At 37.6% G+C, this 24,728-nt stretch overlaps 1 protein-coding gene across 6 annotated transcripts in view; it reads left to right on the forward strand.

The window, feature by feature from the left end:
* The first annotated feature begins 4,566 nt into the window (after nucleotides 1-4,566).
* SREK1 (splicing regulatory glutamic acid and lysine rich protein 1) overlaps nucleotides 4,567-24,728 on the forward strand; it is a 57,139-nt gene continuing 36,977 nt past the window's right edge. For 3 of the 6 annotated variants that reach the window (XM_043591495.1, XM_043591476.1, XM_043591485.1), the window contains exons 1-3: nucleotides 4,567-4,886; nucleotides 14,274-14,407; nucleotides 19,937-20,052. In XM_043591495.1, the coding sequence (XP_043447430.1) occupies nucleotides 4,726-4,886; nucleotides 14,274-14,407; nucleotides 19,937-20,052 (411 nt within the window). In that variant the 5' untranslated portion in view covers nucleotides 4,567-4,725. Of the gene's footprint in view, nucleotides 4,887-14,273; nucleotides 14,408-14,526; nucleotides 19,651-19,936; nucleotides 20,053-24,728 lie in introns of those variants that run through there. The other 3 variants (XM_043591516.1, XM_043591525.1, XM_043591505.1) reach the window with 2 other exon arrangements.

The following is a 24,728-nucleotide window of genomic DNA, read 5'->3' on the forward strand; positions in this document are numbered from 1 at the left end:
ATAAAGGCCGAATTTCTTTTTTTTTTCCCCCCAAAGTTGATTTATTTACTTTGACAGAGAGAGAGAGAGCACACATGCACTTGAGTGAGTGTGTGCAGGAGAGAGGCAGAGAGAAAGGGAGAGAGAGAGAATCCCTAGCAGGCTCTGGGCTGCCAGTGAGGAGCTTGACATGGGGCTCGAACCTACAAACTGTGAGATCATGGCCTGTGCTGAAATCAAGAGTCAGACACTTAGCTGACTGAGCCATCCAGTCACCCCAAGGTTGGCTTTCTAAAATGCATGTAAAAATGCCCCCAGGGTGGAACAGTTTGTCATTGGCCGAAGTGACAGGGCCATGCCAGGCCCAGGGGTGGGAAGTTTTGCAGGAAGATTTACAGAGGAATCAAGGGAAGTGATGTCATGGCCTTTGCTTCTGTAAACTGGTTCCTATAGCTTTAGTCTCAATAGTCACGTTATATTTACCAATGGGCAGATTTTATCCCTGATTTTGTCGACTTACAGAATTTGATACTTTTCGTCATTCTTTCATCACTCTTCACTTTTTCCTTATTAGAATTTTTTCCTCCCTTAACTTTTAGGACTGTCCTCCCTCCTGGTTTTCCTCCTAGCTTTTGTTTGTTTTTGGCTAGTGTTTTAATCCCTTTAACGTTGCCCACTGCACTTCTGCTACACATGTGCTTCTACTTTCTTTTTTTTTTTTTTTCAACGTTTATTTATTTTTGGGACAGAGAGAGACAGAGCATGAACGGGGGAGGGGCAGAGAGAGAGGGAGACACAGAATCGAAAACAGGCTCCAGGCTCTGAGCCATCAGCCCAGAGCCCGACGCGGGGCTCGAACTCCCGGACCGCGAGATCGTGACCTGGCTGAAGTCGGACGCTTAACCGACTGTGCCACCCAGGCGCCCCATATGTGCTTCTACTTTCAAGCTTAAATCACATACTGTATCTTAGTTCTAGATATTTTCTCTAAATTTCATTTCAGAAACTTGTCCATAATGGATCTCAATATTCTTTGCTCCTTCCTATCGCAGTTGCCCTTCCTTCCTATTTTTGGTCCTAAATTATGGCACTTGTACACAATCCCCCAGGCCAGGAACAAATTCCTCCCTTTGCTTTACCATCAACAGTAGATAGTAAATGTACTAAGTATTGCTTTTAAGACCTTCTAAATCAGGGGCTCTCAAAGTGGGGTTCTCAGATCACCACCAGCAGCAGCAGCACTTGGGAACTTGTCAGAAATTAAAATTTTCAGGCCCCACTCTGGTCGTACTCAGGATGAAGGCAGAGGTCTGTTTTAACATGCCCTCTGAGTGACTTTGATGTACACTGAAGTCTGAGGACTGCTTTTCTAAACTTGGAATTGTTAATCCTAGGGATCCATGTTGGGCTTCAGGAGGACCAAAAAACATCTGTAATTGTACCTAAAACTGAGTGTATTTCCATATATATATATTTCCAAGTGGATGATTTTTATTCCTTTCACTTTTTTTTTTTAATGTTTATTTTTGAGAGAGAGAGACAGAGCGTGAGCGGCAGAGGGGCAGAGAGAGAAGGAGACACAGAATCCTAAGCAGGCTCCAGATTCCCCATCTGTCAGCAGAGAGGGTTCGAACTCATGGGGACCGGACTGCAAGATCATGACCTGAGCCAAAATTAGACACTTAACCAACAGAGTCACCCAGGTACCCCACTTCCTTTTACTTTTAAATGGGTTCAATGCTTCCCAAATTCGGGACTGTTCTTTGCTTTCCCTTAATACCACCACTTATACTTTGATCTAGTTCTTTTGCCTTTAGTCTCCACCCTTTTCAATGGATCTTCATGTTGCAGTGACAATGATCATTCTAAAACCTGAACCTGAACCTGCTCAAAGGTCTTCAACGACTCTCAATAGCATATAAAGTGTATAATAAAATAACCTCTTAGCATGACAAATAGCACCTTTCATCAAAGCTTATTCTTTTCCATGCATCTGAATATTCTGGACCTCACTTGGGCCCTCATACCTCCCTGCATTTGTATATTCTGCATACTCAGTCTATAGACTTCCCTTCATTGCCCCACCCCTCCCCCACCCCCTCCCTTAGCCTACCTACTTCCTGTTTAAGATTCAGAACAAGGAATCTCTTTTCTGGGAAGTCTTCCATTAGGACTAAGTTTAAGTGGCCCTCCTACATGCTCCCAATTTTTGTCTGAGCTTATCCCTCTGGTAGTAGGTCTCAAACATTCATTTAAGACCCCTATACACTCTCAGAAATTATTGAGGAATTTACCACTTTAGAAATTAAATCTGAGAAACTTATTTTAAAACATTTAAAAACACTCATAAACCGATTATATGTTATTTTTTTAAAATATTTTAAACATTTATTTATTTTTGAGAGATAGAGCACAAGTGAGCAAGGGGCACAGAGAGAGGGAGACACAGGATTTGAAGCAGGCTCCAGGCTCTGAGCTGTCAGCACAGAGCCGGACATGGGGCTTGAACCCACAAACTGTGAGATCATGGCCTGAGCCAAAGTCAGATGCCCAACTGACTGAGCCACCCAGGCACCCCAAACCGATTGTATGTTAATGTAAATGATACATTTTTATGATAAAATGATACTTTGCAAAAAAGAATTTGAGAAAAGTGGCATTGTTTTACATTTTTCAAACCTCTTTAATGTTTGGCTTAATAGAAGACAGCTGGATTCTCCTATTCATGCATTCAATCTGTTGTGATATATTTTGGTTGAAACATATGAAGAAAATCTGGTCTCACTCAGATAAGGAGTTGGAAAAGGGAAAACTATTTTCATAGTCTTTCTAGATAATTCTAGATATTCTTCTTTGATATCACACCAAAGTTGACATATGGCAGTTTCTTAAGAGTGCAGTTGCAATGTGGACTGAGTCTGAAACTGTATCAATTAACTTTGTATTCTGCTACATTAAAATGCATAGATCTATTTTCGACTTTGATGACTCATTTTGATTTTGTAATAGCATGCACTGGTTATTCTGAAAATAGTTGTTCATTGAGTTGTAGAGATCTTCCAAATGTTCACATATTTCATTATATAATGTCGAAAAATACATGTGTTAATATCACTAGTATTTTTTAACAGAAAAGACTTTACTGTAAAGTGGTAACTTAAGGGGGTGTATACAGGATGCATACAGGTTTTACAAAATTTGTATTTCTGTGTGATTACTCAATCACACAAGTGCTTTTTTTGGAGACAACTCTTACTTACTTGGGCATGCAGTGTTAAATACTTACCATTTCTTCACGCACATTAGAAAGACACGTATGCTAGGGTGAAGATTTAATGAAATTAATAATTTTTACTCCTTTGTCAAGGACACTCAGTTTATTTAAACAATCTTTTTTTTTTTTTAATGTTTATTTTTGAGAGAGAGAGAGAGAGAGAGAGAGAGAGAGAGAGAGAGAGAGAGTCAAGAGCTCAAGCCCCGGGGCAGGGCTGAGAGAGAAGCAGACACAGAATCTGAGGCAGGTTCCAGGCTCTGAGCTGCCAGCACAGAGTCTGCTGTGGGGCTGGAACTCATACACCACAAGATCATGACCTGAGCAAAAGTCAGGGGCTCAGCCGACTGAGCCATCCAGGTGCCCCCACTTAAAGATTCTTAAATTTTGTATACTACCATTGCAAGGAAGTGAAACATACAAAATATACTACTCTTGGTGCATTTTGGCGCCGCTGCCTCCATTCCTGCTAAGTTGCCAGCAGTTTAACCTTGTATTGCTTTTACATCCTCAGTGCAAGTGTCAACGAAGTGAAAAAGGTCAACAAAGTCTTAGCATTATATTGTAAACTGTTTTGACCTTGCGGACCCACTGAAAGGGCCTTGAGTACCCTCAGGGTTCTGGGGATGGCATTTTGGGAGCAGCTGCCTTCGTTTCACATACTTGGTTGTCCCTCATTAGGTTGCAAGTTCCATGTGGACTGTCCGTAACTGTCTTTTACGTGCCCTTGTCTAAAAGTGCCTGGTATGTAATGCTCAATAAATATTAATATTTATATAAATATTGTAAATAAATATCTGCGAAATGAGCGAATAAATGGCAAGTTATAAACAACCACTGCAGAGCCTTCATCTTACTGCCTCCTTTCTTAATTCAATCGGAACTTAAAGGTTGTGTAAATTTTTCCAAGTTGTTTTTAATTAGGACGCCGGCCAATGTTTTCAACAGTTGGGCGGTTTCAATAGTTGGGGCGGGGAAGCCGCCTGTACGTGATCATGACCGGCGATAGTTTAGCCAAGCATTAATCTGTGATGCCCGAGAGGCATTCCTCCTTCACCGCCCCAGACCGGCAGGCCAGGCCTCGTGGTTCCCCAGTTCTACCTAGGGTAAAGACGGGAAAGACCTGGGTCTCCCCAATTACGCGAGCACAGAAATGTATTCAGTTGAAGCGAGGGGGGGATGGGGAACCCGTAATAATTCCGACGAAGACAAGACTAACAGGAGCTACCGCCTCGGGCACCCGGGAGCCCCAGGCTACAGCCTCCGCCGACCCGCCGGGTTGCCGGGGCGACGCTTCCGGCAGGCGCGCGCAGCCCTGGGAGCAGAGGAGTTGCGGAATGGGTGGCTAGACCTGCCCGCCTCCGTGAATTCGCCAGCGGGAGCGCGCTCGCGGCCGCGCGTACTTCGCTTTCCCGGCTCCGTCGCTGACGCGTCGTAGACGTTGGGGAGCGGGAGACAGCAGCAAGCGGGTCGGGATGAACCCCGGCGGCGGCTTCGGGTTGGCTTTAGGCTTCGGCCTCACCCCTACGGCGGTGATTCAGGTGACCAATCTGTCGTCGGCGGTGACCAGCGAGCAGATGCGTACGCTTTTTTCCTTCGTAGGAGAAATAGAGGAGCTGCGGCTCTACCCCCCGGAGTAAGTGCTCGAGCTTGGCTGGGGGAGGGGCGCGGGCGCCATAGAGACCTCGGGCACCGAGGCGTGGGGGAGAGCGCGGACGGGGGCGCGCCGTGCCCGTCACGTGATCTCCCGGGCTTACCTTGGTGCCCATGTTTGATTAGGGCACCCGGGCGCTGGGGCTCTGCGGTTCTGCTCTCCTTGTTAGTCTGACTTTGGGGGTTAACCTCTGCACCGAACCGTTACAGAGAATGTAGAGAAGTTGTTTATTTTCGTGCCTCCCCGATTTGTGGTCTCCGCTGGGTCCTCGTATTCAGTGTCTCTCCTTTTTCCTTTTTCTTCCCGAACTTAAGATGGCCGCAGGTGGGCCCGGAATAGTCCTCATGGCAAACGCCTGTTAGCGTTCTTGTAATGTAAAAATCGCGGAGACCGCGCCGGACGAACTGTCCCACTTGTTAGGGCTTTAGTGTCAGGCCGTTGTGCTGATTAGAAAGCCTGCGGCTGATGACAACTTGGAATTAGGGCTACCATTTGTTCTCTAGGGTGGTGTTCACAAATTAAGCATCTTCTTGTCTAATCTGACCGAGCCCATCCATGTTGTTAAAGATCATGTCTTTTCGCCCTTTTGGCAGCGGATTAAAATTTCCGCTTTGAAGGTCACACTGTCCTAAACCTTTCAGAGAAAGTATTAGTCGGTGAAGGATTATCCTTGGTGTATGCTCTAAAAGTCTAGATCTTTATTGGCATTTAGAGCTTGCGGCCAATTCCCAAGTATGTATTTTGAAGTAAGATTTCCCTTGTATAGTACTGTGTACTCACAAAATTTGTAAGGGTTTACGGGTTCACATTCTTACACTCATAAACTTTTTTTTTTTAATGGTAGAGCTTAGAATTTTAAAATAGTATTTTGTTCATTGTTTCAAAATCCTTTGAAGGAAGGGCTAGTAGTTGCCCAGGATTTCTTTCTTTCAAAAAAATTGTCTTTGACTTTTTGGTTCATTTCATAATGATGCATGTAGACCTATTTTTCTTTCGGTTTCTATGTGTAAGTATATCGCATGGCTACGGTATAAGATATTGGTAAAAGTTGGTATTTGGATTTAAATTTAAATTTTACTTTTTAAAGTTACTCTCTTTGTTTTGAAATATTTAATGCAAACTAAAAAGTTGAACGAATAACACCCACGTTTCCTTTACCTGTATTCTTTCTTTACCAGTTGATTTTTTTCTCTGTCTCCCCCTCTAGCTATCTGCACCCTCTACACTTCCTCTTTCTTCCCATCTTTTTCAAAGTAGTTGCAGACCGCATGATTATTTTTTTCTCAACACTTAAGTCTCTCTCTTCAGAACAGGTACATTCTCCTACATTACCACAATACTATTAACGTGTCTAAGAAATTTAACATTGGTATATATAACAAGTAGTTCATATTTAAATTTAACCAATTATTATAATCATTTTTTTTTTCTTTTTCTTTTTTTGGTCTAGAATATAATCGGAAACCACCACTGCATTTAGATGCTACCTCCTTTAATCTAGAACAGTCCCCTGTTGCTTTTAAAAAAATATTCCGAAACAGTGATATTTTGTTTTGTAGTTTGTTTTGTAGAATGATGCATAATCTGGGTTTATATAGATTGTTTCAGATTAGATTGTTTATATTGATTAGATTCAGATAATACATTTTTTGTTCAAGAATACTTCATCATAAGTGCATGCACATACATATTTATTGACTAGCTGTGGCATATATGGCTTGAATATCTTATTTAACTTTTGAAAATGATTTCTGCTATCTCTTCATTTAAGCATTCAGAACATTTCTTAATAACTGAGAAGTACTTGGAGGAGTGCTGTAGCCTTAGGAGTTGGATTCGAGCACTAAAATTTTGTACATGAACCCTTTTAAACTAACCTTGCTTTCAAGGTTGTGGTAATAAGTTGTCTCATAGGTAGTAGAAGAAATAGTTCACAATGCCAACATAATATCACTTTCATTGTTAAAACCAGGGTTAGGGTGGCAATATGCTGCCAGTTATAATGTGACCTTAGTAATGGGCTGTTTATTGAAATTAGATTTTAATTACTTGGAGTTTAAAAGTCAAAAAGAATAAAAAGCTTTTAAACATAGTGGAGTTAGTGTGTCACAAACTGTGATACATTTTGGAAAATTGTAACCTAAATATGACACATATGGGCCAGGAAAAATTCTTCAGTTTTTCCTCAAGTGCAGTCCCTTCCTGCTTTTCAAAAATATTGCCATGATTTAACAGTGTGTTTTCTGCTCTATAATGAAGTTGTCATAACCTAGTCTTTATATTAAAGATATATTTGTAGATTTGAGCTGAAATGGATAACATTGCAATAGTAGTAGTAGTGAAGACAGATATGATTGTTTTGCAGTCTCTTGGAAACTGTATTTTATGATGAATGTTTGGAAGCGGAGTTAGTATTTCATTTGTTTTAAATTTGGAAATATATTTCTTTAATAGAATGGGAAAATCATTTCTCATTAACATTTTAAGAATTAAGTTGCTAATATGATAATTCAGATTTTAAATCTAACTTTTTTGGAATGAGGCACTGGTTTACTTTTTAATTTTTAAACATTGAGAATTAGTGTAAATATTCATTGTACATGTTTAAAATTCTCAATTGTGATCCTTTTTTGTGCAGCCGGCTGATAAATATCCAGAATTTTTTTTTAGCTTGTTGCACAACAAATGAATATCATGTCATGAACACCTTTTTATGGCAGTAAAAAATTTTTTTGTAGTTTTTTTTCAGTAACCTTTTTTTTATTAGGTATAATGTACATACAGAGAAGTGAATGGATAAACATGCAGCTTGATGAATTTTCACAAAGCGAACATACCTGTGTAATCAGCATCCACATCAGGCTTATCTGCACCCTAGAAGTTTCCCATTGTCCCCTCCAAGTGACTAACCCCCAAAGGGTAATCCTATCCTGATTTTCAACACCATTTCTAACAACATCAACACCTATGTTGATTTTTTTGCTTACTGGTTTTCTTCACTTCTGTGGTCTTCAAAAATAGTAACAAGCAAGGGAAAATGTGTTAACTACTTATTCAGTTAAAAAAAAATAGAATTGGGGCGCCTGGGTGGCGCAGTCGGTTAAGCGTCCGACTTCAGCCAGGTCACGATCTCGCGGTGCGTGAGTTCGAGCCCCGCGTCGGGCTCTGGGCTGATGGCTCAGAGCCTGGAGGAGCCTGTTTCCGATTCTGTCTCCCTCTCTCTCTGCCCCTCCCCCGTTCATGCTCTGTCTCTCTCTGTCCCAAAAAAAAAAAAAAAAAAAAAAATAGAATTAGTATAGTCATTTTATGAGACATAGAGAAAAACAAACACCACTTAAGATCTTACCATCCTATCAAAACCTCTCTTCATTTCCATGTATTTGCCTGCAATCCTTTTTATATGTGCTTATTTTAATGTAGTGTAATTGAATGATTTATACACTGATAGTAAACTTTTTCATTCAATGTGTAATAAGCGTTTTTTCATATTACTCTGTCTTATTTATAGTAATAACATTTTAAAGTCTGTAATTATGTCTTGTGTGTTTTTGAAATTCTATCACTGGATATATTGGTCACTTTTTTGGTGTTTTGAGTTTGTGGATTTTAGCTAGAAATGTGTATTTTTGATTGTCAACAGTGATTGGAGTGCCTTCTGGCATTTGATGGGCAAGTGTCAGTAATTCATAAGAAAATCTTAACATAAGGAAAAATTGTGCCATCCAAAGTACTACTGTAGTCCTACTGGGAAATCCTGTTATAAATTATGTGTCAGTTAATATTTTTATATATAAGTCCGTGTACTTTGTCTATGCTTTGGATTATATCCTTTTTGATCTAACAATACTGGGTATATTATACCACACTGACTTTTAAAAAATTGTAGAGTGCCATTACCTGTTTAATGAAAAATAAAATAACCAGTTAGGGCCCACAAAATTTGATGCTCAAAAAAGTTGGTTCTGTAATTTCTGCATTAAACTCCTCGTCAGAAATTTCTGATTTTTTGGAAAAATGATTGTAGAAAGTTTTGCATTTGAAAAAAGAAACAAAATTGGATTCAGCAAATGAGGTTAAAGTAAAATCTGCTATACTTGGATACTGGTACTTTGTTCAGAAGCATACACTTAGAACAAATGGAATATGTAACATCCTTTTAAACATTAAAAATTAATTAAAATTAAAGCTTGGGTGACTTGGATGAGTGTCCGACTCTTGTTTTCAGCTCAGGTCATGATCCTAGGGTCGTGGGACCGAACCCTCAGAGGCTTTATTGTCCCCAGTTCTCTCTCTCTCCCTCAAATAAAAAAATTTTTTTTTAATTAAATAAAATTAAAATTCTAGGTCCAAATTACATTTATCTATTTATTTTTGTAAAGTTTATTTATTTTTGAGAGAGAAAGAGAGCACGTGCAAGCAAGTGGGGGAAGGGCAGAGAGAGAGGGAGACCGGAGACAGAGAATCCCAAGCAAGTTCTGTGCTGTCAGCACAGTCCAGTGCTGGGCTCTGAACTCATGAACTGTGAGATCATGACCTGAGCCAAAATGAGGAGTTGGATGTTTAGCCAACTGAGTCACTCTGGAGCCTCCAAAATTACGTTTAAAAATAATAATTCTATTTAATTAAAAACTAAGTCTATTTAAAAGTTTACACTTACTAGAATGAAAGATCTAAGTATAAAAATTGGAAACAATGACTTATAAATACACATTTGTTGAGAAATTCATCATGTGTATTTAGACTTGCCACTGTATTGTATTTTAGATTATAATGTTCAAAATTAAAGTGTTAACTGTAAGCTGAACTTTATTTTGTATTTTTAGAAAGGTAATTGGAGATGAAGATAAAGAGAATTTCTTAGAGCACTGTGTAAACCATACCTAGGTATTCACATTCCTATGATAATATTGGGTCAGAACAGATCAACCTTTTCAACCCACTTCCTGGGCTTCTCAAATCTTGGTAATGGTAGCCTATCCTAACGTGTAGTTGCTTTAGTAACCAGTGTCCTATTTCCTACTCCTCTGGATGTTTTAAATTTGAAGCGATGTGGTTTTAAGTAGGAGTATTGGAAAGTGCGTTTTTAGTTTTCAACAGTGACGATTTAGGTTTCCATTCTCTCATAAAAGGACATGTCAGTTTAGGCATGTCATCTCACTGGCAGTTAGGCTTTTGCAGATGTCAGTGCTAAAAGAGAGTGTGCTTGTAATTGCTAGGGCTTTAGTAGTTCATTGTAATTATATGGTTTTTTGGGGGGGGGTTTGCAAAAGACAGAAACACTGCTACCCAGTCTGGCTCAAGAAGAGGTAAAATTATTAAAAAGATGGATATATCTCTAAATTAAGTAGGCCTCATGGGAACTGGGACTGGGAACCAGAAAGATACCAGCATCCAAGGTGATTATCTGCCTCTTCTCACAGGCTTTATTGTCTGCTCAGTTTGTTTCTGTGTATCTGCTCTATTTTCTTTGCGGACTTATTTTGTACTTGGTCATCTGGCATCTGGCCCAAGCCCTGACTCTAAGTGACTTTTCAGCCCAAGAGAGAGAATCTGATTGTTGCAAGTTCATTTGATCAAGCCATCCAAATGATAAGCTATTGGTTAGCCAGTGAAATGGGCCTTTGTGTCATGTGACTAATCAACTGTGACTAGAGGCCTCCCCAAATCTGATGAGGGTTTCATCTAAGGAAACTGCTAAGGCCTGTGCTGAAAGTGTATAGAATGTGGGGGGTACCTACCTAATCACTTTGTTACCTTAAAATGGCTTTCCAGAAGATTTGTAAACTTGAGCCTTGAATAAAAGTGGAATTACCATTCAAAAAGGAGAGGTAGGATATCATAGGCAAATGGAACAACATGTGCAAAGGTAACCCAGATATTCAGAATGTGTTCTGGAAACCACAAATAATTCTAATGCCTGGATTTTGGGGTGAATTTATATGATAAAGCAATAACAGAAGCATGTCTGAGGAAATTTAAGCAGTGTGGAATGACATGACAAAATTTAGGGTTTAGAAAGGTCACTCTGGCAGCTTTTGTGAAGACCATTATTAAGTAGTTCAGATTGGAGTCATTGTGATTTTTTTAGGAGCCATTGTAAATAATCTGGGTGAGAAATGATGAGGGCCTGAATTAAGGCCTTGATAATGACAGTGATAAAGGGATTAATGTGTACAAATATTTGGGATGCAGTCTTCACAGGACTTTATGAAGAAGATGAAGAAGAGTGAGGGTCAAGTATGGAAACAACCCCCAAATCTCAGTAGTTTTGTAAAAACAGCTTATTTTTATTTTTTTTATTTTTTTTTTATAATTTTTTTTTTCAACGTTTATTTATTTTTTTGGGACAGAGAGAGACAAAGCATGAACGGGGGAAGGGCAGAGAGAGAGGGAGACACAGAATCGGAAACAGGCTCCAGGCTCTGAGCCATCAGCCCAGAGCCTGACGCGGGGCTCGAACTCACGGACCGCAAGATCGTGACCTGGCTGAAGTCGGCCGCTTAACCGACTGCGCCACCCAGGCGCCCCAAAACAGCTTATTTTTAATGCTAAGCTTGCAGAGTAGGGAACTCTACTCATTGTGGTTGCTCACTCTGAGATGAAGCTGATGTAGCAGCCACCCATTTCTTGAATGTGGCTAGTCACTGTGGCAGAGGAAAAGAGCCAAGTGGTGGCCCTTAAAGCTCCTGAATGTCAATTCTGCTCATATTTAATTGGCCAAAACAAGTTGCATAGCCACACTTAACTTCAGGGAACAAAGACATGGATTTTTACCATGTAGTCAGAAGAGATTTGGAAATGTTTAGGGAACTGTACTAATGACGGTTACATTTAGTGACTCCAGATTCATAACATGGGTAATACAGTGATGTTTTTAACTGAGAGATGAAGTATAGGACAGGGACCAGGATTGGTGAGAAAGAGGGATGATGAATTTATTTTAGACCCAATAAGTTTTGGGGGATGGGCCCTGTGACCATCACGGTGCAGTATTCCAGCAAGCACTTAGATCTGGGAGTCTAAAGCTCAAGAAAGGCTTCAATTGGAGATTGGGTAATGTAAAGGTGATTAAGTCTAGAGGTGAATGTTTTTATCTCAGTGACAAATTCATAAAGTGTTGGTCTTAGTTGTTTGGGGGTTGGGGTAGTCATTGTTGGAGAGTGCCTGTGGAAGCCTGAACTGGATAGGCTTAGGTAGGAGTGAATTGGGTTGGGTTGGGTGAGAAAGAGGTAGTTTGATTTTGTTAACTTGTATTACCCTGTTTATGTTAATAGTATAAATAGTTTCAAGTTCTAAATGCAAATGTGTTGTTATCACAGTATTTTATTAATAGCATTAATATGTATATTTAACCATTGTCAAGATGGGTATGTTGCTTTATGTAAAAGATTTTTTTTTAATTTTGAAAATGGCTTCTGTTTGTGGAATTGCTAATTAAATAGTACATTAAGATGCTTTAAAATTCTTTATTAGTTGAATGAATAAGATTGCATGAGATTTGGATTTAGATGATTAGATTTAGACTGAAGTCCCAGTTTTGCCATTTACTCAGGTTAGGATTATGGTCAACTTCCGTGATCTCTTTTGTAAAGTAAATGCCTTACTGCACAACGCAAATATGATATTTTTCAAATGGTCTATTTGTTTATTTTTTAATGTTTATTTATTTTTGAGAGAGAGAGACACAGACAATGCAAGTGCAGGAGGGACAGAGAGAGGGAGACAGTCTGAAGGAGGCCCCAGGCTCTGAGCTGTCACCACAGAGCCTGATGCAGGGCTCAAACCCATGAGATGTGAGATCATGACCTGGGCTGAAGTCGGATGCTTAACCGACCGAGCCACCCAGGAGCCCCTGGTTTCTCCTGTTTTAGTGTGAAATATCTTAATGCTTTAAAGGACTGTATATATTATATATTAGGTATATATTTAGCTTCGGTGGCTTTTGTCCTTGCTAAAGACAGTTTTAGACTTTAATTGAACATAATCGTGGACAGATTGACAAAATGATCATCACTGAGATATTTTGGAATCTAAAAAGATGGATTCATATTCTGGAAAAACTGCTTTCATCTGGGCTGTGTCTGGCTTGCCAGACTGAACTGAATCTGATAGGATTTAGAAGGGTCTATGCTTTTCTGGGTATAAAATATGTAAAATTTTGTTTGTAAAATCTTTTGTCTGGAAAATCGCAATGCTGCCTAGGGTAAAGCAGTGTAGTATATGCACAACACCTTAATTTTCATACCATGATGTCTGTCTGTAAGATTCTGGTGAAGTTTTTAGTTAAAAGGGTTGGAAATGGTTACAAAATTTGAAGTCTTGAGGATTGGGGCTTCTATAAAGTGATTGTGCCTATTGATGATGTACTGGTTGAACATTTTTGGGTTAAATCAACTGTTTTCATGTTTCACTCTGATTATTCATTAATTTACATGTCAAGTTTTTACCGATGAGGTGATAGGCCTTCCTAAATTGCTGTCAGCCTTTGCAGGCAAATTACCATTAAAAGACTAAATTTTGCCTGGTGCAGCCACTCCAGACAGCAGTATGGAGGTTCCTCAAAAAGTTAAAAATAGAACTACCCTACCATCCAGCAGTTGCACTACTAGGTATTTACCCAAAGAATACAAAAATACTGATTCAGAGGGGGTACATGCACCTCGATGTTTATAGCCAAATTATGGAAATAGCACAAATGTCCCATTGACTGGTGAATGGACAAAGAAGACACACACACACACACACACACACACACACACACACACACACACACACACACACACACACAGTGGAATATTACTCGGCATAAGAAAGAATGAAATCTTGCCATTTGCAATGAAACGGATGGAGCTGAAGAGTCTTATGCTGGGCGTATTAAGTCAGAGAAAGACAAATACTTTGTGATTTCACTCATATGTGAAATTTAAGAAACAGAACAAATGAGCAAAGGGAAAAAGAGACAAACCAGGAAACAGACTCTTAACTACAGAGAACAAACTAATGGTTACCAGAGGGGCTGTGGGTGAGGGGATGGGTTAAATAGGTGATGGGGATTAAGGAGTGCACTTGCTGTGATGAGCACTACCAGGTGATGTATGGAAGTGTTGAATCACTATATTGTAAACTTGAAACTAATACTACACTGTGTGTTTACTGGAATTTGAATAAAAACTTTAAAAAGGCTAAGTTTTCATGTCTTAATGAAGACATTAATGAAAGACATTTTCATGTCTTAATGATTCTTAGCAGTCAAAATTCTTGTCTTGATTATGTAAGACTGTGTAAAGATCTGAGAAAGAAATTTCAAATGAAAATGACAAAATCAGCCAAATGTTTATTAGTCCAATTGTTTTTCTTTTTATTTTGCAGCAACACACCTCTTGCTTTTTCTTCCAAAGTATGTTATGTTAAGTTTCGTGACCCATCAAGTGTTGGCGTGGCCCAGCATCTAACTAACACGGTTTTTATTGACAGAGCTCTGATAGTTGTACCTTGTGCAGAAGGTTGGTATCTTATGTGTTTTTTTTCTATTATTGTAATCTCTGTCCTGTGTGTTACTACCTTTGGCTTTCCTAGAAATTGGTAGGTAGATAGTACTCTGTTGTGTGTGTGTGCGTGTGTGTATGAATGAAATTTGGAGAAGGAAATAATTTTTACCTAATAATAAAATATATTAAAATGGTTGACTTATTACTTCTATATGCTTGAGATTTAATAGCCAAACATTTAAAAATTTCATGAATTACTTGGCTTCTCTGGTTTGCTTTTGTTTTTTGTAGTTAATTTGCAAGTTGTAAACGAAGCTTTCTGAAATTAAAATATTAGGATGGTAGGGGAAATTATTTTTAATATGTAAATAAGTGAGCATTTGCCCCTATATATACAATATTAATTGTATTACATAAATAAACGCTATGCATTTTGCCAAATTGGGGATAAATGGTATTTGTAAGAAAAATATTCATAATTTAATCTCTGACGTATCCTCATAAGGTGATTAACCTTGTTGCTGGGACCATTATTTTATATTCAGTGTGACTGCTGTGCAACTGAAATTTATGTTTTTATTTTAATGGCTTGCTTTCTTGGAGGGTAGGTTGGGTAATTGAAGAAAAATAATGGAAAGTAATTTTCCAAGGCCTCCATCAAGGAAATAGATGTTGAAGATGGGAACAAGGCCAAAGCCTTACAGAGCTAATTATTACTAATACTTATTTTTTAGTAACTTCTATTTACAGAGTCATTCACATATAATAGGCTGTGCTGAATTTGACAGTTCTAGTGTGTGATTAACTTTTATTCAGAGTACAGATTATGGCATGTGTACATGGATTTTAGAATAGGTTATTATAATTTAAATGTCTTTAAAACTTGTTTTCACTAGCGGATGGTAAATGTTTTACAGCATAAAAAATTTACCTGGAACAATTTAATGAATTTTCATATGTCATGTTTTAAAAATCTCTTTTAGAAACCAGGTTAATATTAAAATAACCTAGTATATGGTAAACATTGCTGTGCTTTGAAAGTTTTATACTTATTTCAGAATGCCTATTCTGGGATGTCACAAACATTATAGTTAGATACAGTGAGCTCCATTCTGTTGGTTTTGAAGTTCCAGAATAGCACATTCTGTATTTTTTTCAGATAAATTTGAAAGTCTTTTCCCATGCCTGGGGGTTAGAATGGAGTAGGGGGAATAAAATGGGTTAAAGGTAATTATTTGTTGAATCCCCATCCTTACCTGTTGATCTGTAAGTGGACCGTGAGCCCACAGTTGGAGAGCAAGGTGAGAAAGCTGGTAATGGTTTAGTTGTGCATATCAAGTTCCTATCAGTTTCATGCCAGGTAAACTGCACGGGAAAAAAGAAATTAGTATATTAATTGGGAATATTAATCATATCTGAAAATTATGCCATCACCAGCACAGGACCTTGTATTATGTTAGCTCATTACTGAATTGGAAGGAAGAATACTTACCAGTGTTGCTTCGTTGGAACCTTGCTATATTCCATTGATTTTTTTCATCTATTTGAGAAGCCCAGACCGTTATTTGTCATAAGTTTTCAAGGTTATGGGTGTGTAAGAGGTTCCCTTTTTTTGTTTGTTTTGCTTAATAAAGATTAATAAATACAAATTTATTATAATAGCCCTTGAGTATTACTAGTGTTGCCATTTTGAGACCATTTCACTGGTTTTGAACATGAAAGTTTAGTTGTATTTTAGAGCACTGACTGATAAAATAATTGGTATTAGAGAAGCATTCAGATACACATTTTTCACTAGTTTAACTAAATACCACAGAATGACTTTATAGAAACTGAACTATGTTACAGTGAGCTGTCAAAGATCTGATTATGTGCTGCAAGCAAAGTTATGATGTATTGTTATACTAAAAGAGTAGCAAAGTGAGTTTGAAGTAAACCAAAGTGAAGAGTTCCCGTGGAGTAAGTTCTCTTAGAGGAGATGGGTGCTGTAAACATTCTTGTGTTCACTTTACTGACTGCATTCTTTCTTTGATGTTACAGAAACAGCATTATGAAAGAAACGAGAAAACCATAGAAACAGTTTTAAGAAAATTTTTTCAGTTTCTTTCAATTTGCTGTTTTTGTAATGCAGACAGTTTTGTAACAAGCTCCTAAAGCTGTATAAGTAATGTTTGGTGTGTAAGTTTCATACAGAGTAAGCATTAACTATTGTTAATGAAACATGCCATTTCAAAATAAAATATACTTTCATTATACTTGTCCAAATATGACCTTTTTGTTGTTGCGTGCATCTCAGATTTCTTTTTTATAAATGTTAACACTTAGAAAAAGATAAGGTCAAACATAACAAGGGTGTCAAGCCTAATCATCAGTCGTAACTTTATGTCCACATTTTCTGGTAGATGGATTTTGACTATTAATTTGGTTTTGTATGTTTTCTCTATGTGATATTTGTGCATTATTAGATGACTAGACTGGCCAAGGCAGACCTGTTACACTTGCCTGAGTTAGGCATTGTTTGCCATGCCACTAAACCTGCCGTCAAGTGAAACCTTCATTGGGGAAATGAGATCGGAGTCTGAACCGCAGAAGATGGACGCCCTGTCTCTGTTTTTTATTGTTTTACTTTAATTTCATTTCTTTTTCTTTATTTTGTCCCTTTTTTTTGTTTTTGTTTTTGTTTTTGTTTTGTTAAATCTCTTTCACTTTAACTTGTGAGCTGGTTTTCCAGTTCTTTGTAAATGGTATTCCATTAAGGGTTCATAACATTGCTTTGCAGATTATATTGGGAGATGATTAGCAGAGCTCAAGCTTACGATAAAGTAAATTTTCATAGTAAACTAGGATACAGTGTTGTGAAGCTCAGTGAGTCTTAATTGGTATTATAGACTGCACAGGTACATTTTGTTCTCAAAACACTAAAACACTGGTAGAATTGTTAGGAACATTTTGTGATCTCATTGCAACATTTTTGCACTTTTTCTCCCAAATCTACATCTTTCATAAAAACCAACTGATAGTTTTTAATTTTCATCCTTCCCCCTAGAATTTTAAGCATACAAAATCCTCAAGGAAAATAAGTAAATTTCTTAGAAAATAACTTACTTCCTTGACTTATGAAGACTTTTACTTGCCTGCATGGGGAATGGATATTTGAGAAGCTTGAAAACTTACTTTCATGTATGTTTCTCTGCTTGAATTTTTTGAAAAATTTTCAGATGTTACCAGCTTCTAAATGGAATCTGAGGATTAGGATTAGTAGTAATACCATGAGAGCTCTTTTTTCCTCTCAGTTGTTTTTGAGGAGTATAGTTTGGGAAAAAATGCTAAATGCTTGTTTGCTTTATACTTTGATATACTCTGATAGTATTTGGAAGGTAATTTTGATAGAATTCTGTCTTGGAAGTTAAGCAATGGGACTTTTTTCTTAAAGGATCTTTAATGGTAATTAGAATTAAAACATGTGCCTACCTATGGTTAGACTTAATATTTATAGTAGTTTATTACTACTGTGATAGGCAGTGAGGGTCAGACAACCTATTGATAAGTGAGTCTTTGTAATATTAAGTATTCAACTTTTAGCCTGTGTTGAATACGTTGTGTAGTTTTACTACACTGTCTTGTAGACACTTACGCTTATTTAATTGACAAGTAATTCTAAATTGGGAACATTAACAGATTGAAACTGTTTGTTTGTTTTTTGGGTGCACACATTAGGGTAATGAAGCATAAGATTTACACTGTGGAACCTCAATTGATTTATCAAGATGTGTTCAGGTTTTATAAGCATTTGAAGAATAATACGTAAAACGGGTCCGGTAGTAATATAAATAGCTTAGTATATATGTGGGTATACAGATACGTGTATTAATACCAATAACATAAAATAAATTCTTGTTATTTCATGTCTTCAGTAAGGCCTACCTACATTTTATTTATATTTATGCATGTTTAAAAAATTCTTTGCTTGTGCAGAATTTACATGAAATAAAAAGATAACTGTTTTTGAAATTAGTACATTAATGGAGACTTAGATGTTGCAAAATTTAGGGAAAAGGCATTTGTTAAAGCTAATCAAATGTAATTTTTCTGTTATAACAAAGGTGTAACCATTATTTAAAGCAAAATTTAAAAGCTGTCTTGAATTCCATCCATGTTTAGAGGTATATGCAGATAATATTGTTTAGAGATTTATCCTGCACATCTGGTTGTTTTAAATAGAATTTCTTCCTCTAAAATCCAGCATGGTGCTTTTGAAACGTACTCCATATGCTATTTCCAATTTAGTGTGACTTTGTACACTGTGTTTTAAATTATTTTTGAAGACTCCATAATGGAAGTGTATAGCCAACTACCACATAATTATAAGTAGTTCTTCTAAAATCGATATCTGTAGTCAACTTTTTAAGAACTATTTTAGTGGGGGTGGTAAGAGAGAGAGGACACAATGGGAAAACGTGTGAAAGTTGCAGTTCTTATCAAAATTAATTGGTTAGAATTTAATAGTTAAATACAGCAAATTGAACTTATTTTAGAGTAGATTTTTCATTAATTGTAGGGATTTTTTTCTTAGTGTGTAAGAATATTTTAGTGTTTTTGTCGTTATTTTTATTAGGCAGTTAAGATACTTACAAGCAAGACATTTAGGCATTAACCACCCCTCTTCAGACAAGGATACATAAATTGGTTCTAAAAGTCAGGAGTTTAAGAAGTTTCCTGAGACTAGGGAACTTTTATTGTTAGGAATTCTCAAAAATTTTAAGTTTCCCAAGGCATATTCTTTGAAATTGGATTCTTTTAGGCGTCTCTGACCTAGTTGGTGAGATGTCTTCTTAACTGGATGGGTGTAGGCTTCCTTTTAAATTGAAGCTGATTGCTTGCAGTAGGCTTTTGTTTTTTTCTGTCTACTTGAAAGTGAATGGAATTTATTGGGAGGTTATTAAAAATTGTTTGCATCACCAGTAGGTAGGTTTAGTAACCAGGATAGGGGCACCCATTAAGGAACAAATTTCAATTCGCACATATTTGTTTTTCCTTTTCTTTTTTTTGACTAATTTGGTTATTTGCCATTTCTGGGGATTAAACTTTAAAAAATGTTCTTCTTTTCTGTATCTGATGTTCTGTGTGCTATTAGTGATGCAGCCAACACGAACGGTTGTCATGTGTAACACAACTTTCGATCACCGCGAAAACACCGTCCTGGGAAAGCGTCCATGCTTGATATCGTTTGGTTCATGAACATTAAGTTTCCAGTACAGGTGACCCATAGCTCAAAGTGTTAAATAATTGTCTACATTATTCAATTTTTAAAATAATATTCCATTATTGAGATTGTTAGTCTTTGAAGTTTTGCTCACTTTTATTTTTCCTAGTAGAGCAGGATAAAAGGAAAGACTTAAGTTCTTATTTATTTCTTTATACAGATCTGATAGATAGATTCATTTATTATTATTATTTTTTAAGTGCAAGGGTAATTGTAAAATCATAGTGTAAAGTTTGTGTGGTGTTTCTGCTTTCCATAATGTTTGGAACTTGCCTCTGCAGGTAAAATTCCAGAGGAATCCAAAGCTCTCTCTTTATTGGCTCCTGCTCCAACCATGACAAGTCTCATGCCTGGTGCAGGCTTGCTTCCCATTCCGACCCCAAATCCTTTGACTACAGTAAGTATTACACACCCTTTTTTGAAACGGATTTATGTTTACTTGTGTAATTAGCTGAATAAAGAGCTTAGAAAATTATTTCTGTTTAAATTTTTTTTTTAAATGAAAAGGATTCAGAATGTCTACTTAAACACCCCCCCCCCCCCGTTATCACTGACAGTTTAAACTGACTTTCGGAATTACTTCTGAAGTAATTGGCATTCATTTAAATTTGAGAACTAAAATAAATTATTCATTAGAAAATCAGTTATTGACACTTAGCATTTTAGATCACATGGGGAATTGGAAAATCTAGGTAAGTGTATTCCCCATTTCATGAAGACTAAATCTATTAAAGTAAAATAAAATGACCCATAGCTTTGTAACAGGAAAAAAACCTCTGAGAAATATTTGTCTGGTATTGAGAAAATGTAACAAGATAAAAACATGGCAGAAATATTTTTTTCATTAACTGTGTACAATTAAATAGGAATTTATTACTGTTTTTGTAATTTCTAGTTGGGGTTAAAAAAGATTTTGCTGCTACTGGGCTCTTGGTTTTTTGTTTTTGTTTTTGTTTTTAAATTTTTTTTTTTTCAACGTTTATTTATTTTTGGGACAGAGAGAGACAGAGCATGAACGGGGGAGGGGCAGAGAGAGAGGGAGACACAGAATCGGAAACAGGCTCCAGGCTCTGAGCCATCGGCCCAGAGCCCGACGCGGGGCTCGAACTCACGGACCGCGAGATCGTGACCTGGCTGAAGTCGGACGCTTAACCGACTGCGCCACCCAGGCGCCCCTGTTTTTGTTTTTAGAGTGAGAGAAAGAGAACATGTGCATGAGGGTGGGAGACAGTGCAGAGGGCGAGAGAGAGAAAATCTCCAGAAGGCTCCATGCTCAGCACAGGGCTTGATTCCACTACCCTGGGATCGTGACCTAAGCCTAAATCAAGGCTCAGTTCCGCAACCAACTGAACCACCCAGGTGCTCCTGGGCTCTTGGTTTTTATGTAAAAGATTCCAGTCATACTTAATTTAAAGAGGGGTCATTTTTCTTCAAAAATTAATGGAAGCCAAAATATAAAATTCACCATAATTGCAAGTTGTATCTTAGCTTTGTGGTTTTAGATTATTAGGGGATGAACTAATACTAGCTTTATGATAGTAATTTTTTTTAAATACTTCTTTTCTTTCTTTTTTTTAAAAATTTTGAGTAATCACTTCACCCAGCGTGGGGCTTGAACTCACAACCCAGAGATCAAGAGTTGCATGCTCCACCAACTGAACTACAAACTGCCCCCCCCCGACCTCTTTTTAAAGTAAGCTCCGCCCCTGTTGTGCTTGAACTCATGACGTGGAGATCAAGGGTAGCAGGCTCTACTGACTTTATCAGTTAGGTGTCCTGGGATGGTAGTTTGTTTAATCAGGTTATAAAAGTGGTCTTTGAAACTTTGAAATGCACAATTTTAGTTCTTGTTTGCATAAGATTGTTCTGCTGGAGACCTGCATTGTGATCCGTGGTGGGAAAATGCTTTTTTTAAAAAAACTGTTTGTTTATTTTTGAGAGAGAGAGAGACAGAGCATGAGCAGGGGAGGGGCATAGAGAGAGGGAGACACAGAATCCGAAGCAGGCTCCAGGCTCCGAGCTGTCAGCACAGAGCCCGACGCGGGGCTCAAACCCACACACGATGAGATCATGATCTGAGCCAGTCAGATGCTTAACTGTCTGAGCCACCCAGACGCCCGGGAAAATGCTTTTTTTTTTTTTTTTAATTTTTTTTTTAAACATTTATTCATTTTTGAGAGACAGAGAGAAACAGACTATGAGTGGGGAAGGGGCAGAGAGAGAAGGAGACACAGAATCCGAAGCAAGCTCCAGGGTCTGAGCTGTCAGCACAGAGCCCGATGCGGGGCTCTAACTCACGAACTGCGAGATCATGACCTGAGCTGAAGTCAGACGCTCAACCAACTGAGCCACCCAGGCGCCCCCTGGGAAAATGCTTTTTAATAGAACATCTGATCATTTGAGTTGGGCTCTTTAGAAATTTTCTAGAGAATTTTAATTTGGTTATTTTGTGGTATATTTTACCATATCAATTTCTGGATCATTACCTTTTTCTCAGACAATATTGTCTTCTTATCTTGAAAATTCTTAGGGCTTATTTAGCAATAGCCTAAAGTTTTTATTTAATTTGTTGCCTTGAGAGGAAATGGTTTTCTCTTATTTCAGCTGTAGATATCTATTACGTTGAAATTTAATTTATGAAGAACATACTGAGTTAGAAAACAGGGAAGTGGCCCATTATGACTTGGTGCTTGCTTACCTCGCTGACTTTTTTTTCTACCTGTTTTTCTGGCTTACTTTATATTGGCCATATTGGTTTTGTTGTTTCTTGGACGTTACAAGCATATTTTTGCCTTAGGACTTTTGTACTTTTGTATTCATCTCTGCCTAGAATATATCGTCTTCAGGGAGACCATAGTTTCTATGTCAGAAAGCAAAAGTGTTACATCAGGAACCTAGATCATCTTTACCCCATCAAAGACCAAAAGGGTAAATACTTCGGTTTCTTAGACCAGAGCTGGAAAGTAGACTAATAAAAAGAAGGGTAATTTTATTGTTACAGAGCATCCACATTCAACAGAACTTTCTGCTGTGCTGGAAATGCCTGTGTCTGTACTATTGAGTGTGGTAGCCACTAGTAATATGGGGCTGTTGAGCACTTGAATCGTGGCTCTTGTGACTGAGGCTCTGATTTTAATTAAAATTCAAACAGCTCTGTGTGATTAGTGACAACCCTATTAAATAGCATAGGTATATGCAGAATGGTATAGTAAAAAGAGACAGAAAAAAGTTCCTAAAGAACTAAATGATCTTTAAATTTGAGAAACAAAGGGGTTGGATTAGATGCTTTGGAAAAGCCCATTCCAAGTATAGTGTCCCAGTGGAGAAAATTTGCAGATCAAAGAGATTTACAACTGGAAAGGCCTGTTTAATGCTTTAAATCCATGCAAAACTAATAAATAATAAGACCCATATTTGTTATTTAACTTAATGGGATGTAGTAATTCTTTTGCACAGTAAAACAAATTTAATGTTATGCTCAAACATCTTTGTACCTTATACAATAGAAGACAAGGGGTGAGGGGAAAAAAGGAGTGTCTCAGTACAGAAGCAAACATGGAGAAAAACTAGGCTCAGATGGTGGTAGTCTTGATTCATAGAGATCACTCACTCACTCTGAACTAAGATATTTTATACAACTTTATGATAACTTGAAATGGTAATGCTGAGCAACAAATCTAACATCTGTTAGCAAGATACCACAGATTATAGTATGTGCTATGAAGAACAAAACAGTGATGTTGTAGAGAGTAAATGAAGCTTTATATAAAGTCAGGGAAAGCCTCTTAGAGGGGATCGGTGACATGATGCCTGAAGGATTTGACTGGCAGAAGCTGGGAGAAGAGTGTTTTGGCAGAAGGAATGCCAAATGAAATGCATCAGGTGGGGAAAACTTGTGTTTTCAATGAATAAATAGAATGGCAGTCCGTATAGCTGAAGCTTTGTAAATGGGGGTGGTGGAAGTATGTGTTGTGAGATTTTGGAGAGAGAGATAGGGTACTGATTATAGGGCTTTTTGGCCATGGAAAGGAGTTTGAATTTTATTCTAAAGGTAATTAGAAGCCATTGATTAGTTTTAAGCAGGGTAAGACATGACTTGGCATGTTTTAAGAAGATGATACACAGGCCACTTGACAAGTATGAGTGATAATTGTTTCATCAACTTACATTTTCACCTTTAGGAAGTCTTCTTCTTTGGTATTTGCTTAATCTTAGTTTGTAATAATATACAGTCAGTGCTCAAAATTTTCTTAAATTGCATAAATGGAAAGTTGTAGTTGTTTTTTTCCCCCTTGAAATGTCTTCGCATTTTTCTGCAGAATTTTCTATTTTCAAATTTTGAGATACTTTCTTTTCTAATTTAAGTTCACATTAAAAACATGTTCCTTGGGGCACCTGGGTGGCTCAGTTGATTAAGTGTACTGCTCTTCGTTTCGGTTCAGGTATGATTCTGCAGCTTCATGAGTTCAGGCCCCATATTGGGCTCTGTGCTGGCAACATGGAGCCTGCTTGGGATTCTCTCTCTCTGCCCCTCCCCCATTCACGCTGTCTCTGTATCTCAAATAAATTTAAAAAAAGTTCCTTAATGCTTGAACTAAAAACTGAATTTAATTATGTCACGAAAGATCATCCAAAGGTTTTTTTCTGTTCCTACCAGAGTATAAGTAAGTTTAATATTTTCGATTTCTTTTCTTAAGTAAACTTTGTACCTGTTTTAGTTTTAGTCTGTATATAGTGGTTCCCTGCCTTTACCACTTGGTAGCTCAATAGCTTTGGGAAAATCATTAACTTCTGTAAGTCCTTTTCTTTGTGAAATTGGCATAATATTCATATCTATCTTCTAGGGTTAGCAAAAGTTAGGAGCCATGATTATTAACTATTAGGAACTTAGTCACTGTTGCTGAATGCCCAGGATACACTTGATTCTCACTATTTGTGAATTCTGTGCTTGTGAATTCACCAACTAGCTAAAATATGTTTGAAACCTCAAAATCAGTACATGGCGGTACTTTCTGGTCATTTCTTGACCCACAGAATGATGAATAATTTGAATTGCTTGATATGTTCATTTTC

The sequence above is a fragment of the Prionailurus bengalensis genome, chromosome A1, assembly GCF_016509475.1.
Source record: "Prionailurus bengalensis isolate Pbe53 chromosome A1, Fcat_Pben_1.1_paternal_pri, whole genome shotgun sequence".
NCBI lineage: Eukaryota > Metazoa > Chordata > Mammalia > Carnivora > Felidae > Prionailurus > Prionailurus bengalensis.